Source organism: Anopheles arabiensis, chromosome 2, assembly GCF_016920715.1.
Source record: "Anopheles arabiensis isolate DONGOLA chromosome 2, AaraD3, whole genome shotgun sequence".
NCBI classification, from domain to species: Eukaryota; Metazoa; Arthropoda; class Insecta; order Diptera; family Culicidae; genus Anopheles; species Anopheles arabiensis.
This window is the reverse complement of record NC_053517.1, coordinates 59,415,927-59,434,252: the sequence shown is the minus strand read 5'-3', so window position 1 is coordinate 59,434,252 and position 18,326 is coordinate 59,415,927. Positions and strand designations below refer to the sequence as shown.

General features: G+C 43.3%; 1 protein-coding gene across 3 annotated transcripts in view; it reads left to right on the top strand.

Moving 5' to 3' along the window:
* LOC120894796 (rho GTPase-activating protein 26) overlaps nt 1-18,326 on the top strand; it is a 233,603-nt gene that overhangs the window by 189,315 nt on the left and 25,962 nt on the right. For all 3 annotated transcript variants that reach the window (XM_040297622.1, XM_040297621.1, XM_040297620.1), the window contains 3 exons: nt 8,557-8,791; nt 9,945-10,050; nt 10,130-10,342. In XM_040297622.1, coding sequence (XP_040153556.1) covers nt 8,557-8,791; nt 9,945-10,050; nt 10,130-10,342 — 554 coding nt within the window. The remainder of the gene's footprint in view (nt 1-8,556; nt 8,792-9,944; nt 10,051-10,129; nt 10,343-18,326) is intronic.

The window sequence follows — 18,326 nt, the reverse complement described above, 5'->3', positions numbered from 1 at the left end:
TATTATTATTATTGTCATTATGGCCTACGCGATCATACCGGCCTATTCAGGACTTGAGTACCACGTAGCCGGATAGTCAGCTCTTGCTACGGCGGACGGTTCATACGCGGTTAGCACCCACGCCGGGCATGCAGATGTGAGTAATGAGGTGCCGCGGGATCGCTCCTATCCAGCGTGCAACTTGCATACTGCCACACTGTCTTCTGCCCGATGCATACGCTGCAGGCAGGGGGAAGTATGCACCTCCACGATAAAAAAAAACACCCAGTCATGAACCAGCGGTGGACCTAACGGTAGGCGGACTAGGCGGTCGCCGAAGATCTCTAGTCTGTAGTATGCCGTATGTCTACAATTGGACAGAGTATTAGCGATAAGGGCCCCCGGAAAGATGGTCGTTGGGGCTCCGTGGCTGGAGAACCATTTGCACCTCCCCTTCCCCCATGGCTACTACAATTTTAGGGCCTGTGACCGATGATCGTAGGGGTCTCATGGCCACCCCCCTCCCCCTCATCCGCTGGAAATTTAAGTATACCGTTCAATCTTCCAACAGCTGTGTATCAGTACCCCCTCCTCCCGGTCATCAGTTACCATTGACAGGGGCCTCAATTCGTCTTTCCGCCTTTCATGAACACCTTCCTTTCTTTGACCGATGGATCATAACTTTCCGGAAGAAAACACATTTGGCGAAAGTGTTGCACACACACGCACGCTCACACCCACGCGCAGATGGCTCAGGATATCTATGTAATCTACAGCATACGAAAGCAAAAGCTTAGGGTAACAAAGTTATGCTTAATGCTTAACACGTTCAGCACGATGACATGTCCCAGGGACTACCAGTAAACTTTCCAGGATGCTGGTTTCACAATCAGCTTGCGTTCTTGATGCTGGTGGAACGGAAAGTTGATGAAAATCAGCGCCGGACTGAACGTGTCAATGCGAATCAGGGTTCAGCGCGTTGCACAGCAAACCTTCTAGCGTAAACTAGCGATTCCTTAGTCATTTTTATATTGCAGTGTTTGAACTCATTGCGATTTTTTGGTTTGATTTGTGAAAATGTAACTTCATCGCCGCAATGTTTGTTAACGGCATTTTTGGCGCCACAACAGTTCGCGAGCATTGACCACACGCGAGAAAGAGATGGCGCTATGGAGGGAAAAAGCACGGACGACGGCTGACAGCGATTGGCCGTCTGACGCACCAACATATCCAAACCTTCGGCAGCGCGCTCAGGCGAGGGGTATGAGGCGGAGCCAGGGACGGGCAGCTCGACGAGCTGCTCGACAAATTTGCCGTTGGAGAGAAAAGAAAGGCATGATAAAATTCTCAGAACGCCATAACGCCTTCCGTCGCTTTGCGCAGCGGGAAGGCATGATAAAATCTCAGAACTCCGTGATTTCTTCCGTCGCTTTGCGCAGCGGGCACCGTCATTAAGATAGAACTCTGGTGTTTTCAACGCACCGTGCACTTGTTTTGCCACGTTACTTGTGTTTATGTGTGTGGGTGTGTGTGTGTGTGTGTTTTTTTTTGTTTTACAAGGAGGGGGAATCTTCGAAAGACTCCCGTTGTCGCACAGGTGTTGACATGGGATTCTTACCCAGTAAACCCCCTCCTTGGGCCATATACCCTTCCCCATGGGTTCACCTTTCGGTATGCTTCTTGGGGAAGGGCTTACGCATTAGCATTGCATCCTCGCTATTGCACAATGAACCAGAGTTCGCGAGACAGATCAAAAGTACTATCAAACATCACACAGCAATAGAGCTCACAATCAATACACCAAGCACTTCACACTTCGCATACTGCTCCATGGGGCACACATACAAAACACTCCAAACCGTACCACGTTCACACGCGTCCCAGGTCCTGATCTCCTCTCCACAGCTGGTTTAGCTTTGTCAGGATCAGTCTCATACATGTTGTTGCAGCTTCCCACAACTCTTCGCTATGTAGCATCAGCTGCACTAGGTTGGTCTGTCTTACGGCGGTTCTGCACTTCGTGTCAAGCAGCTGGCGCTCCTCTGGGAAACGTGGACAGTAGAACATTACATGTTCCGCAGTCTCGTCATTGTCCTTACATACTGGGCACCGAGGTGAAGAAGCGTGCCGGAATTTATGGAGGTAGCTCCTGAAACACCCGTGGCCAGAGAGCATCTGCGTGACAAAATATTCCACGTCACCATGTTTCCGGTTTATCCACATTGCTACATCGGGGATTAACGTGAAGGTCCATCTCCCATTACAAGCGTTATTCCAAGCCGCCTGCCATCTTCGCATGGACTCCTCATTTGCCTCCTTTGGGGATACAGCACGAGTATCTCCCGCGCGTGAGCTCTGGAAATTTACGGAGTCCTCCTCTAGGGTGATGCAAAGGGGCATCATACTCGCAATTACGCATGCTGCTTCATATGAGATGGTACGATACGCGCTAGCAACGCGTATGGCCATTTTTCGGTGCACCTTATTTATAGCGTACTGGTTCTGTTTATTTCTTAGTATGTGTGCCCATACTGGTGCTGCATACCTTATATCAGAAATGGCTACGTTGGCATGTAAGCGTCTTATTGTACTGCTTGGACCACCTATGTTGGGTGTAAATTTAGCCAACGCGTTTGCAGTTTTTGTGGCCTTTATGCAAACTTCCTCAAGGTGCTTTCGGAACTTTAATCTGTCATCTATGATAACTCCAAGGTATTTGAGGCTTCTTATAGATTCTATTTGCTTAGTGCCTACCATTATGTGCGCTTTTTGGACCTCCTTGTGGCTACTTATGAGAATAAATTCCGTTTTGGCGTGTGCTATTTCCAACTTCATTTCTCACATCCAATCGTCAATCCTGCCGACAGCATCCGTAGACAGCAACTCGACCTCCTCTACACTATTTCCTACGACAGTCAGTGCAATATCGTCTGCAAACCCGATGACCTCAGCTCCTGTGGGTAGGGCCAGGGTTAATACTCCGTTGTACATAATGTTCCACAAGGTGGGGCCAAGTACTGATCCTTGCGGTACGCCAGCAGAGATGGTAGCTATTTTTGTTCCCTCTTCCGTGCTATACTGTAGAACGCGCCCGCTGAGATAGCTTCTCAGTAGCCGACACAAATGCAAGGGGATTTTCATGCGCTCTAGAGCTTTTGCTATTTCCTCCCAGCTAGCAGAGTTGAAGGCGTTCTTCACATAGATGGTGATGATCTCGCAGTAACGAGCCCCACATCGCTTCCGTTGAAAGGCAGCATTACCCTTCACCAGTACCAGTACCAGTCTTCACCAGTAGCGGAGGGCCGTGGGTAGGAAACAGCTGCTGGATTATCTGGAGAAGCTTCACGGGGCATCTTTCCACAGGCTCCTTGGTTCTTCTTTTGTCCATAAGAGTTTCAAAAGCCAATCCCCAAGGCTTCCGAGCTATTTCGTCGCGTAGCTCAAGGAATATTTTTCTTTTGCTCAACTTTATCTCCCTTTTAAGATCTGATCTTAGCTTGACGTAGATCATTTTCAGTAGCTCTCTGTTAGAAGGATTGCTCTCGCGTTGTAGTTTCCTACGAGCAGCAATGCACTCAGCTTGGTACTTCTTGATCGAAGAATTCCACCAGTATTCCGGTGGTCTGGTGTTTATTGGTGTTTTCCTTCTAGGCATTGTGACGTCACACGCTCGGCTCAGTGCGGACACGAGCTGAGAAGGATTTGCAACGTCTCCAAAGTCACCGAAATTCAGGGCCTCTCTTATATCCGTTGTCGTCGCCAAAGTTAGTTTACTCATTTGCCCCTTGTTGACAGCATACCGTATCACACGATGATCGCTGCCTGTAAAAGTATCGCTGACGCGCCAGTGTAGGTGCCAGGCCAGAGATGGGCTACAGAACGTAATATCTATCATAGATGTCCTTTCGTTTCTGCTGTAGGTAGCGGTTGAGCCGACGTTTCCCAGAACTAGATTAAGTTGGGCAAAAGTTTCGAGCACTGCCTCTCCTCTGTTATTTGTCCGTTTACTCCCCCATTCGACAGCCCAGGCATTAAAGTCGCCGGCAATCACCAAAGGACTGCATCCTTCCAGTGCTGCACATAGATTGTTAAGCATTTCACTAAATTTTTCTGGTTCCCAGCTAGGAGCTGCATAGCAGCTGGCAAAGAATACTCCGTTAACTTCGGCTATGCAGAAGCCCTCGAACGTTTTTGAAACAACCCGCTGAATGGGATATCTTCGCACCGCCCAAATTGCTGCTGCGCCAGTTTTATCAGCCACCCAATTCGTAGATCCGATTGGAGCCCTGTAAGGCTCTGATATAATAGCAATATCTGCCACCTCTTCAATCAATACCTGGCTCAGGAGGTCCTGGGCTGTTTCACAGTGGTTCAGATTTATCTGGACTACTTCCATGATGTTGTTTTTTTTCGTCACTGGGCAGAATGCTCCACTCGAATGATGCGCGTTGAAACCAGCTGGACAGAACACACATCGAGGAGTTTTTTGGCACGCAGAAGCGAAGTGACCTTCATCTCCGCAGCGCAGGCAGCATTTACTCCTGTCTGGACCCTTGCAGTCCTGTGAGATGTGGCCCGTTTGCCAGCAGCGGTAGCATTTTCTGCTCGGAGTGCTGACCCGCACTGGGCAGACTGACCAGCCTATTTGTATTTTCCCTGCTGCTGTCATCGCCGGCACTAGCTTTGCTGGAAGTTTAACGATGGCAGTCTGCATACCCGAGTAAGAAGATTTCATTCTTACTTCCAATTTACAGCCTTCGGTGCAGGCAAATTGATTTCGCACTTCTCGTTCGACATCAGCTGCCTCTGTCTCTTCAGCGATATAGCGAATTTCGACAGTCTCCATTTGCCCAAAGGTTTTTACTTTTCCGGATTTTCCGATGGCCTTTTGGATTTTTTCGGAATAATCTTCACTGCAGGTACCATCGTTCTTCTTTAGCTCAAAGAGTAAACCTCCATTTTTGGTACTTCTAACTCGTGCGACTTGTTTGCCAAACGGCTGTAGCTTGGGATCAGTCTTCAGTTTTCGAAGTATGTCCTTGTGTGTAGACTCTTCGTTTGTCTCGACGTTTGGCCTTTTTGCTACGTTTGGCCTTTTTGCTGACCACCGTGCTCCATAACTCGCTACTCTCTGATTTCTCCTGCTCTTCAATAGGTTCTGGGGCTATCTGGTTACAATTTGGGGCATCGTTCTTTGCCCGTTTTACCTCCTCTGCTTCCTCTGGTGTTCTCACCTTCCTGTTTCTCTTCCCCGAGATCGGTGTAGTTGTAAGGCCTGCCTTGGGTTTCATAGACGCCTTTTCGATCCTTTCCACCCTCATCTTCATGGTAAGCAGTTCCCGTTCAATACAGGTTAGCGACGACAGGATGCCCACCGACATCTTCTTGATCGGAGCATGTACATTGTGTGTGTGTGTGTGTGTGTGTGTGTGTGTGTGTTTGTGTGTGTTTTTTTTGTTTTACAAGGAGGGGGAATCTTCGAAAGACTCCCGTTGTCGCACGGGTGTTGACATAGGATTTTTACCCAGTAAACCCCCTCCTTGGGCCATCTACCCTTCCCCATGGGTTCACCTTTCGGTATGCTTCTTGGGGAAGGGCTATGCATTAGCATTACATCTCGCTATTGCAACATGGACCACATTCGCGAGACAGAATGACAGTCCTGGAGACACTCGTAATACCCCACAAAAGCGCAGAAAGTATGCATTCACTTGAGTTACAGGCTCACTTCAATTCGTGCACAGATACACTAAACACTTTCACAATACGCACAACACTATTTACGAACGCCCAAGTCGTTGATCCGCTTTCCATAAGGCCAGCAGCTTCATCAGTATTGATCGCATGCCGTTTGCTATGACTTCCCATGTTTCAGCATTCTTTAACATCACCTCGGTCAGGTTTGTTCCGTTGATTGTTGTTCCGCACTTCACGGTGATTTCATGACGTTCCTCAGCAAAACGAGGGCAATGAAAAAGCACGTGTTCTGCTGACTCCACGATGCTCACACACGCTGAGCAGTCTGGCGAGCTTGCGTGACGGTACTTGTGAAGGTAACTCCGGAAACACCCATGGCCGGAGAGGAACTGAGTTATGTAGAAGTTCACTTCGCCGTGTTTTCTGCTCGTCCATGCAGCGATGTTCGGGATCAGTGCATGTGTCGTACGCCCCTTTGTTGAACAATCCCATTCAGTGTGTGTGTGTGTGTGTGTGTGTGTGTGTGTGTGTGTGTGTGTGTGTGTTTGTGTTTGTGTGTGTGTGTGTGTGTGTGTGTGTGTGTGTGTGTGTGTGTGTGTGTGTGTGTGTGTGTGTGTGTGTGTGTGTGTGTGTGTGTGTGTGTGTGTGTGTGTGTGTGTGTGTGTGTTTGTGTGTGTGTGTGTGTGTGTGTGTGTGTGTGTGTGTGTGTGTGTGTGTGTGTGTGTGTGTGTGTGTGTGTGTGTGTGTGTGTGTGTGTGTGTGTGTGTGTGTGTGTGTGTGTGTGTGTGTGTGTGTGTGTGTGTGTGTGTGTGTGTGTGTGTGTGTGTGTGTGTGTGTGTGTGTGTGTGTGTGCGGGTTTTTGTCTGAAGAAACGTAGCTTGACATGGTTTCATATTGGGTTGAAAGCATTCTGTTTATGTGTGTCATCATGTGAAACAGCGTGTGTTTACACTTGGATAAAAGCTAAAGTTTGCATCGACAGCAGCGCTTGTTCCTCGGACGAGAATGCAGGTGTGCTGTTTCATGAATTTGAATACGACACCGGTGCGAAATGAAAACGCGCACAATAGCAATGAACTCGGCATTCCCTCACAGGTGTTTTCACCAGTGCACGCCATTGAAAGGCATGCGTGCATCTCTGCTTTGAACGTTGTGTGCGCATGGGAAACTTTATGTGTGCATTGAGCAAGAGCGCAGGTGTTCTTTTCAATGGGCGTTTTGTTTCATGAGCGCGGCAGTATTCTGTTCTGGTTTTGAATGGGTAGATGCTCACTCGCTTACTCATTGATAGTTTTTATCAATACGCTTTTTTGCTGCTCGACAACGATGTGATTCATCGCGTATAAAAGCAGAACGCAGGCAGTGCACGGCATCAGTCGTGTCCAAGTTTTTAACCAGTGTGTTCTTGACGGTCTAAGCAAGCAATTTTAGTAACAATGGGTCGAGGTAAACATTGTACCGATTATCAGCGCTATATCATTAAGCGAATGGCGGCTGCTGGCATTAAGCGCAGAACGATCGAGTTCGTGATGGAACGATCGCGCACCTTTGTGGCAAACGCGCTTCGGACAACCGAAACGCGCAAGTCACCCGGACGTCCTCGGAAGACCACGGCGGAGGAAGACCGTAAGATCGTAAACATATCGAAGAAACATCCGTTTAGCTCGGCACCAGAGATCCGAGGCAGACTGAAATTGGCGGTGACGCCGAGAACAGTTCAGCGAAGATTGGTCAGTGCTGGGCTACTCGCGCGAGTGCCACGCAAAGTGCCCAATTTAACACCTGCGCATAAAAACGCACGGGTGTTATTTGCAATTGAGCACATGTTCTTCGATGAGGAGGATTGGCGCAGGGTTTTGTGGTCAGACGAGTCGAAATTCAATCGACAGGGTTCGGACGGACGCTGGTTGGTTCGGCGCCCTGTTAATTGTGCTCTTGATCCGAAGTACTGCTTCAAAACTTTCAAGCATGGCGGTGGTAGTCTCATGGTGTGGGGACGCTTCTCCTACTATGGGATGGGTCCGTTGGTTCGAATCCACGGTAATTTAAATCGGTTTGGGTATCGAGATATTCTTGATACTCATTTACTATCACACGCTAGAAAAAACCTTCCTCGGTCTTGGATGTTTATGCAAGACAACGATTCTAAGCATACTTCCGGGACTGTCCAAACTTGGCTTGCTGACAACAATGTCAAAACAATGAAGTGGCCTGCCCTTAGCCCGGATCTCAATCCCATTGAGAACCTCTGGGCAATATCCTCTTTGAGCTATAGCCAAACCCGTGCTGTCAAAAAGCGACGTTCAAATTTGGTTATAAAACACGCTATGAGGCCACCGGGACTACATACACTTTGATTCTCGATTCCATCACCTGATCTCTTTAATGCACCTTGCGATAAATGTATACACCATGTTGTTTTGCTATTTATTCGAGCAGATACTCGGCTCTAATTCTAGCTGTCAGGCTAGAACAATCTAGACTGAAAATTGCAAGGTAGTTTTAGGTGTGATTTTGTAGGGAATGTTTACATGATTTCAGCTTTCAACTGCCAAACTCCATACAAAAAGCTGACGAGAATCGTGAAGGGCCCCAAAGATTGTTTTCTTTGATTCAACAAGCATATAAATCTTTTTTTATATAATCAATATGTTCAAATGCTTTTGGTGAACGACTAACTATGTAATTCAAATCGCAAAATTATACGTTATGGAAATAGTGAAAGCCAAGGCGGAATAATTTAATGCTGAAAGCGTAAACAATCGTTTCGGATACAAATTATTCTGCCTTGCCTTTCGAAATTTTCAAGAAACCCTGTACATCCTAAATATAAGAAAATTTATTTATCATTCATTAATATATTGATACGTATACTTTCAGGGGTTATATCGTATCGGTGGTGTTAGTACAAAAATAAATAAATTGCTACAAGTAGGACTGGATCGAAAGAAGAGTGAAAAAGAGCGTCTTAACTTTTCCCAAGATGAACAATTCGTGGGACAGGGTGATATTTTGGAAAGCAAAACAATAGCAAGTGCTTTAAAACAGTATCTCCGAAATTTAGATGAACCACTTATGACATATCGTTTACACCATGCCTTTATATCTGCTGCTAGTAAGTATTTTTTATTAAGTAAGAACGGTCATTAAAGGTCATTTTATTATTTATAATTAATTAACTATATATAATTATAGGTTTAATTTGAAACATTAACATTAACAAACTATGTATAATTGTAGGATGCATTTCAAACATTTCATTACAAGTTCAATGTTGTATGCGGGATGTGGTCTTAGGCTCGTGACAGCGCCCATCCTATCCGATTTTATCGGACGCTGATGTCACGGGCTATTTCGGTTCATATTTCGATTATTTGAATGATTTAAATTGTTTTACCATTATAAAAAAATCATGTTGTTTCTACATAATCTACATAATTACATAGACAGACAAAATAAAAAACGTCCGACGATCCCGTATAAATCAAAACCCGTATAAAATTGTGACAGGCCTTACGATAAAATCGCATCCGATGAAGCACTGTGAAGGGCCTTGAGGCCTCGGTTCATGAACCGAAAACTCTAGCCAAAAACTTAAAAAACAAACTACGTCAAAAAGATTTCGGGTCGTGTAGCAGCGTTTTGGGCCCCAACGAACATACACAGCTGCTGTTATATGAAGCTACCGAAAACATGCTGCCATTACTCTAACACTTCTATATAAACAGCATTGTGCACGCTTTTTTGTGCAATTGAGAATAAAAGAAACCGAATCAAAATGGCAACTCTTTTATCACTTTGACGGCGCACACCACCGTGGTGCGATGAAGAAAACTTTTGTTGACGGCCGAGCACACCACTGTGGTGCGATGCAGTTTTTCGATTCTCGCATTTTATTGTATTGTGCGTTGTTCATTATTTAACTGCATTTCGTATTGCTATAGTAAATACATTTTACAGCTGATTCCTGACCAAATTACTCAGAACAGAATAGAACAAGAGAACACCCCGACGAACTGCGCAGTTTTTAGAACAATAGCTGCGACGCCTGGTGAAGAAATGATAGCGAAATGTGCGACCGTCAAAGTGTTAATGAGTGAAGAGGAGTTGACTGTCGGCTCATTCGCGTGTTATCTCTATTGTCACATTCAATGCTCTCATTTTTTGCAATTCTAATAAAAAAGATTCTTACTGTAGGTTTTTATAGACATTTCGATTCTTGTACTGGACTCTTTATACATAAGTCTGTTTTTCTTTTTTTATTGTAGAACAAGAAACACGTCTGCAAAGAATCAATGAAGTACATCAACTGGTATACAAATTACCAAAAAATCGTTTGGATATGCTGGATATGGTCATTCAACACTTAAAAGCGTAAGATGTTTCGTAAAAATAATGTAAATTAATAAAACTGATTTTTTATATTTATTGTTTATATTTATTTATTGTTTAGGGTGTCAATGAATAGTGATCGAAATAAGATGTCAGTTTTTAATTTAGGAGTTGTATTCGGCCCTACATTGTTACGAGCTGCGGAAGAAACTGTGGCAGCAATACTTGATATAAAATTCAATAACGTGGTCATCGAGATCTTGATTGAAAATTATGATAAAATTTTCAAAAACACCCCTTTGTTGTTCACAGAAAATGCAGTTGATGTTCATACGTGAGTATTATTTATATTTAAATCGCTGACGCAGGTTGGCTCTGTTTGTTAACCCATAAAAGTATTAGCGAGAGTTAAATGCTAAATTTTTGTACACAACCCAATTGACATTTTCGAGCTCGAAAATCGGGGTTTCGAGCTATTTCCCTTAAACTGACACCTTTAATTTCCCTTAAACTGGCGCCTTTAACTTCCCTTAAACTGGCGTCTTTAACTTTCCTTAAACTGCACCAGTTTAAGAGATTTTTAGAACAAGCTGTTTGAAATCGTCTGTGGTGTGGCTGGTATAGTCAGTTTATACCAAAAACACCAAATTTTCACCAAATGGCGCCGCCTGAAATGTGCCTTCTTTTTCGAAAAATATTAAAGCAAATGAATCTGAAACGAATTGGACACCATGTTATCATCCGATAGAAGAAGGTCGGTCTGGTAGTACAGTCGTCAACTCGTTTGACTGAACAACATGCCCGTAATGGGTTCAAGCCCCGAATAGACCGTGCCCCCATACGTAGGACTGACTATTCTGTTATGGTAACAATAAATCACTGAAAGCCAAGCTCACTTCACTAGTGTGTACAGGGAGGCCTTGACCGACAACGGTTGTTGTGCCAATGAAGAAGAAGAAGAAGAAGGTCATTCGCACGCACAGATTGACGCTTTCAACGCGCACAATTTTTGGTATCTCAGCACCATTAGATGGTTAAAAATTTAGAACAAATGTCCTTTGGGAAGCTTTTGTTCAATGTTTGTATATACCTTTGGTGTCACAGTAGGAATTGCAAACTTTGTTTAGTGATCAAAATTGCGCGTGAATTTTGCGCGTTGTACCTTTGAACAGCGATCGATTCTTGCCCTTGAAGTTTTGTGTTTGTGAATACAACTTTTAACTTAAGCCTATATTGCTGATGATGATATTCCACCCTTTCCCACGCAAAGGTCGAAGGTTGAAGTCGAAGCAATCTGATACAGTGTTGAATCCAGCCTACATGCAGAACCTAGGGTCTGACCGGCCAGTGCTGTAGCGAGACTGAACGACCCGTAGATTCTCTCTAGACCTAAGTGGTCTGGAATCATAAGGCTCGCTCGTTCACCCAATAGTGACCGGGCGTTCGTCGTTCTTCATTCCAGAAAAATATGATTCTTTCGCTCGCTGTCGGGTTTATACGGGATATAAATAGGTGCATGTAAGAACAGCAAATATTTTTATTGTGGTTAAGTAAAAATAAAGCTCAAATTAACGTTTTTTTAATAAAAAAAATCACAACCTACTGTCGTCGACCCACATTGCTTATTCGAAACACACGTATTAATCATCATAGAGCGCTAAACTCTATTATTCGAGAACAAACTGCAAGAAGCAATTTAAGCAATACCTCACGAAAGATATCACCTATATATCCAGTCCAATTAAAGGTATGGTTAGCGCGAGTGGACGAATCACCGCTCGCTCATGATTCGCAGTAAGCAAAAGAGACAGCCCGCTCGAATCTTCGCTAAGAATCATTTTGCCCATGTCTAGTTGGCACGGTGCGTAGATATCGAGATGATGCAGCAAAGGCGGTGAGTCGATAGAGCAATTTTACAGACCGATGATAAAAGAGCACTGTGCTATGGGGCTCCGAATCGAGAGAGGCTCAAGGCCTAGAAGACGTCACCGCACAGTATCCGTAGGAAGATTATTGCGATCCTGCCAGGGTAGTAGGTGTAGGGCGTATCGCGTGAGCTTTCGTTGAATCGCGTCAAGTCGAGCAATTGAAGTTATCCGTCACACCCAGAGTTTATGTACCGCGTGCGAGTCTCGAGACTATGCAGACACTTTCATTTTATTATTATTCTTCTTCTTCTTTAGCACAACAACCATTGTCGGTCAAGGCATGCCTGTACCCGCTAGTGGTTTGGATTTCAGTGATTTATTAATTATCATAGCAGAATGTCCTAAGTATGGGGGCACGGTTCATTCGCGGCTAGAACCCATGTTGTTACGTGTGTAACAGTATATGAGTAGATGGGTAGAATTTTCTAGAACTTAGACTTATTTAGACTTTATTGCACAATTTTAAAATTAGACTGCTATCCTTGGGATTACTTTTGCTTCTGGTTCGATGTCGCTTTTTGTTGAACAGCTGATCTGCGTTTGACCCGTTTCACCCTGCTTAACGACCTTAGCCGACCTTTTTGCTAATTGGCCCTAAAATCACTAATATATTTGTCTCATATTAAGGGTTATCTTTCTGCTTGTCTGTCCAGCCATCTGATGTTTTCATAATAAATTATTCGCGCAGTTCTTGACAGCTCGTTGTTTTTATTTGCTTGGCTAATTCGCACGAGGTCGATATCGTGCCAACAACGGGCATGTTAAGTCATTCGATGTTTATTTATTAACTTGAAAAATAATAAAACGAGAATCATCATCACTAACGAGCTCATGAACGGTAATTTTTTACAGACACAGATAACACTAACAACTAAAGTGCATAGTCTTTATCCTACATCAAGCATGTAATAGACGACACACACACAAAAGTAGATATCAAAATAATTACAGTCATTATCCGATATACGCTATCGTACGGGACCGAGCGCAATAGCATATCTCGAGTTTTCGCGTATAGCGGATTCCTATGGAAAAATAGTTTACACTACCGGTTCAAGGGTTGAAAAATATCGCCACGAAGAATTGCATTGAAGTTTTTTGATATAAAACAGGTATCTTTTGCTCAAATTCAATGCAAAATGCATTAAGAACATTAAAGAAATTCAAAAAGAGCATAAAATATTTCATAGAATCTAAATATTTGCAAAAAACACTTATAGCTGTCAAATTTAGAGAAATCGCGTACTGCGAATTCGCGTATATCGAGTATCGCGAACTGCGGATAATTGCTGTACACAATTTCCCAAATAAATTCGAGCAGTCTGTACTGTGGAATAGTGTACGAATCATACTCAAGCCCTCACTTTAATAGGCAACTTTCATAAAGTATTTGCACGAAAAACTCATATTCAACACTAAGTTTACGGGCGTCTCACATAGACCTATCTCTACGAACACTCGTCAAATTGATGGATGCATTAAAATACGTATTAGATTGGATTTATTTTCTTAAATTATGCATCGTTTAACAAGTTATGGTTTTCATAGAAATTTGTTTGCATAATGCTAATTTATTGTAAAAGTTGTTATTGTTTTACCGAACACATGAACCAATATCTTATCATTGCCATATTTTGACCAATGTCGCCAGAAGTTTCGAATACCAAAGGAATTAGTGGATTAGCAATTCCGTTTCAGGCCACTTTAGTTATGTCATTATCGTGATTTTTTAAATAATAATAATGGGTGGTTTATAGTTCCCTTTTATTTCGTCATTTCATTTTTTTAGAAAAAATGTTACAACTGAATGAAATAAAATAATTTTAATCAACCCACTCGTCAATTTGACGGGTTCCGTATACTAGGTATACCACATATGCATCTGAAAATTTATGAAACTTAAGAAAATAATACTTTTGCTACAAACTCATCGTAGGCTATGATGAATTTTCGAAATGTAAAAATCAAGGGTAAGGTTTTATTTGTATTTCACTTCAAAGATTAAATTCCGTCAAATTGACGGATTTCGTGTATACCATTATGATTCAAATTACGGATAGCTTCAAATTCATGGGAATTTGGCATGTTTTTATTGGATAGCTTCATACCCAGGACATGCTCCTTTTTATTTTTTTATGTTTGCCATTATGTACTAGACTAAATTTAAAATGTGGCTGACCCCTGTAAATTGAATTGGTGTGAGGAGTTTGTCTTTGTTTGCCTATGCTGCACTTTTGATGTATTTCGAAAGAAGGTTTGAACTATTGTTGCTAAAGAATGCATGTTTTCGTCGCTGAGCTTATAAGTTTCTATGCGTTCTCGGTTGCGGTTTTAATTTATTTTATGTTCCGAACACCAAATTCTTAGTGAAGGAGTTCTCCTAGACCAACAGAACGACGGTCTAACTAATAAAGGGGTTTGGGTGTGGAATGAATTGAATACGTGTTTTAATCAAATTCAAAAAAAAAATAAAATATTATTTTTCTACATCCACACATCCACAATGGATTCCGATATCTTTCAATGCACGTGGACGTTATTAATAGGAATTATCGAAGAAATAACAAAGGCGTGTGTTTGAATTAAAACTGCCAAAAAATCATCAGACGGTGAACTGACTTACAAAAACCATTTATTTACTATTTATTTTTATATTTATATCTTTTGTGATATAAGAGCCTACCAGGGGTCAAACACATTTTTAATTCACTCTAGTACAGCGGTCGGCAAAGTCCGGCCAAATGCGGCCCGCCGCAACATTCAATCCGGCCCGCGAAAAGATTTGACTGATTTTGAAAGATGGGAAGAAACGATCGTATACAAATTACTGAAGATCTTCTAGTATACCATATTAAACCATCGTACTTTTTCAACTTTTAATTAAAGATACTGAACGGTCCATCATTCCATAATACTTAAATTAAAAGTTGAAAAAGTACGATGGTTCGAACTCGAGGTCAATATTCCCGTGGCTTTTGCATGAAAAAATATGCCATTTTCGACTGGCTGTAGAAAAAAAACTAGGAAAGATAATTTCTTTACATTTACATCTGTTCAAAGGGAATTATTTCAGATCACTTGCACAAATAAGTTCAAGACTTTGCGAATTGCCTTTCGTCAGTTATTATGAATTTTCACCATGGTGGAAACTTTGATTTTCATCAATTCCTCCTAAGTTTTCGCTACAAAATTGTTAGAGTAGAGTTTTTGCATCACATTGGCGTAGAAAAAAATCGATGGGACACAGGTGACGGATGTTGGACCAGTTTGCGGACTATGGTGTTATATCGAAATTCTGTCGAAATTCACCTGAAATGATTGCATTGAGTGTTTGCGTCATTGTTTGCCACTGCGAAGCCAGTGGATGCGATTTCTAATTCCTGATTTGTTTCTTCATGTTTCCCAGGTATTATTTTACTGTTTGGTGGGTTGCATCGATATCCCGGTCCAGCTAACGCAGTAATGTAGGCACTTGACCTGACCCGCTGTCTCCATTTCAGCTTCATTTGAATTGAAACCTCACAAAAATGAACCTGGGCTTTCTTTCGATGCTTTGATTGTTGCCTAATAGTGCCAAGGTGTTGGCGACCGAAATGCCAAAACGGGTATTACTTATTATATACGACGTCCACAAACTTCCGCACGTATTCCATTTTGGACGCTACGGGGTGCCATTCTTTGATCGCGCACGCCATTTTTTTGGCCATCATGGTAGGAGTTCGACTGATAGATGTATCAAATTTTGTCTGCTAACTAATGGGATACTACTACTCAAAGTACAATTAACGTGTTGTTAGTGCAGGTCAAGATAAACTCATGCAATATCGACAATTGTTGTCCACTTTTTAATGTAACCGTCATGTAATATTAACATTATTTTAACACCACAATAAGACTATAAGAGGACAGGGCTTATACCACGAACGTACCCGAAAGGTATGCATGTTTCACCCAACAGGATCTAAAGGCATGGGCAAGGCAGAAGAAACACAGAAAAGTTTCCTCACGGCTACATATGTCCTCTAGAGGCGTTGTCTATGCGTCTCGCTCGGTATCACAGCGGCATACGGCAGGTAAGCAGTACACATGATGCTAACATGTGTACAACTATTCACAACTATTCGGTTCGGCTCGGTAAACTTCACGTGAACGCCGGAACAAAAGGGCGCAGACTTTTTAATGATTTTGTATGACTTCGGCTGTTTTGGACCACGCGTGTAGGCGCTGGCAGAAAGTGTCCCAAAATTGTCAACTCTTGAAAACTCCTAAATACCCCTTTATTAATTTATCCGTGTCTCTTTATGACTATAATAAACGATGAAAGAGTAATACGGTATGAAATGTCATGCTAAACGATTTCCAGTTTTTTTCATTAAGAAAAAACGGCCTCTGCCGTAATGCATAAATATTCAATAATTTTTATACGAATAGTTTCTTTTCGTCTTTGGTACCCTGTCAAATCCATAAGCGGACCAGATTTAATGCTGCGGCGCGGCGGATACTCCGGAAGCGCAAAGCGAAATGCGTTAATTTGCGCTGTATCGACTCCAAACGGGCCAGGGGGCAAGCAGCTTAAGGTCACCACACTAATGATGTGCTCTCTGGAGCGCACCCACGACTTCGATCCGAATCCGGCAATTGTTAATCCGATTCCTATTCCTGCAAAATGGAACCACTAGATCCGCCCGGATTCGTTCGGAGCCTTCGGAAGTCGTTCGGAGTCGGCCGAAGTCGTTCGAAGTCGTTCGGAGTCGGAATCGTCCGGAGGTCCGTCCCAGATAGCAAAGCCGAAGGCCTTTGTATAGGAGCCATCGCGCTCATCAAGGCTCACTTAGTCGCGCGCATAAAGCAAAATGTGCGCGATGGCAAAAAAACCCGAAAGCGCTTCGTGTGGCCCTCTCTCGTGTTTCTAGTTTTATTCTCTCTCGCATGTCATCACTCTCTCCCAGTTTTTCGGATTGAAATGAGAATTCACTCTCTTGATTTTTTTGCGGCAGTCTAGCTGCTTCACACTCTTTATTCTCTTCTTTTTGCAGTTCGCACAAGAGGATTCACACATGTGTTCTCACATACTTACATACACACACACGGTGGTTGGAAGCCTGGCGCGGCTGTTTCCAATTCTGTCTTTTCTTCTTCCCTCTTCACACCGCGCTGGAGCCCGTGGTGGTGCGCGTGTTCAGCCTGCTTGGTTCAGGAAAGATGTCATCAGATTTGGCGCGCCTCAACCGCGGTGTTGTATGAAGGCTGTTGATGAAAATACACAATTAATAGACACACTTGGGTAAAAAGATTACACTTCATTTAAAGATGTGACAAACTTAGCTTTGTGCTTGAGGATCAATTCAAACTTGAACGCCTGTGCACATAGTGTCACACTTTTTAAGTAGTTTGAGGAACAGCTACCTGTAGCAGCACACATCTGAAACTTGTAATGTGCAAAACATTGCATATTAGAATAATATTAGAATTAGAATAAATGTCACATAGCACTAGACACTTAGAAAAGGACACTTACCGAAAGAATTAGATGATAAAAATTCGTCCTCCGATGAAGCAGAAAGAACACCGCGGATGGCGCAGTATGGAAAGTGTTTCACGCAGAAAAAATAGTTCAAGCAGCACACAAACACACACTCTCACATCCACGGTTCAGAGCACACTGAAGTCGCTCTTTGGCTTGGATGGATAAGAGCAAACACCCTGATGAGTGCGATGGAAGAAAATGACGTGTGTTCAACAGGGATGGGTAGAATCCAACACACGAAGTGTGCAGGAGAATTCTCTTCGTGTGGCAAGAGAGAATTGACTAACACCCTGATGAGCGAGAACGCAACAAACGTTGTGGAATGTAGAAACGGGATAGAAATAGTAACCGAAGGCAGTTTGTGGACATGAGGGGGTTGAAACTGGGAGAAAAAAGCTTCGGTTGCTACTTGGGGTTCTTATAGTCTGCGTACAAACGGCGTCCACGTGCCTGCCCACGCCCGAATGCAGAGCCGATTGCATACGATTCTATCTTCACCATTAACATGAGAGGGACAGGGCTTATACCCCGAACGTACCCGAAAGGTATGCATGCTTCACCCAACAGGATCTAAAGGCAAGGACAAGGCAAAAGAAACACAGAAAAGTTTTTTCACGGCTACACATGTCCTCCAGACGCGTTGTCTATGCGTCTCGCTCGGTATCACAGCGGCATACGGCAGGTAAGCAGTACAATTGCTGCTACCTTAAACGCACACATGTTTAACGAACACAACTATTCGGGTTGTCTCAGTAAAGGTCGGATTTACCCGACGGAATAGCCGGAACGCAAAGGCGCAGACTTTTTCATGATTTTGTATGACTTCGGCTGTTTTGGACCGTACATGTAGGCGCTGGCATACA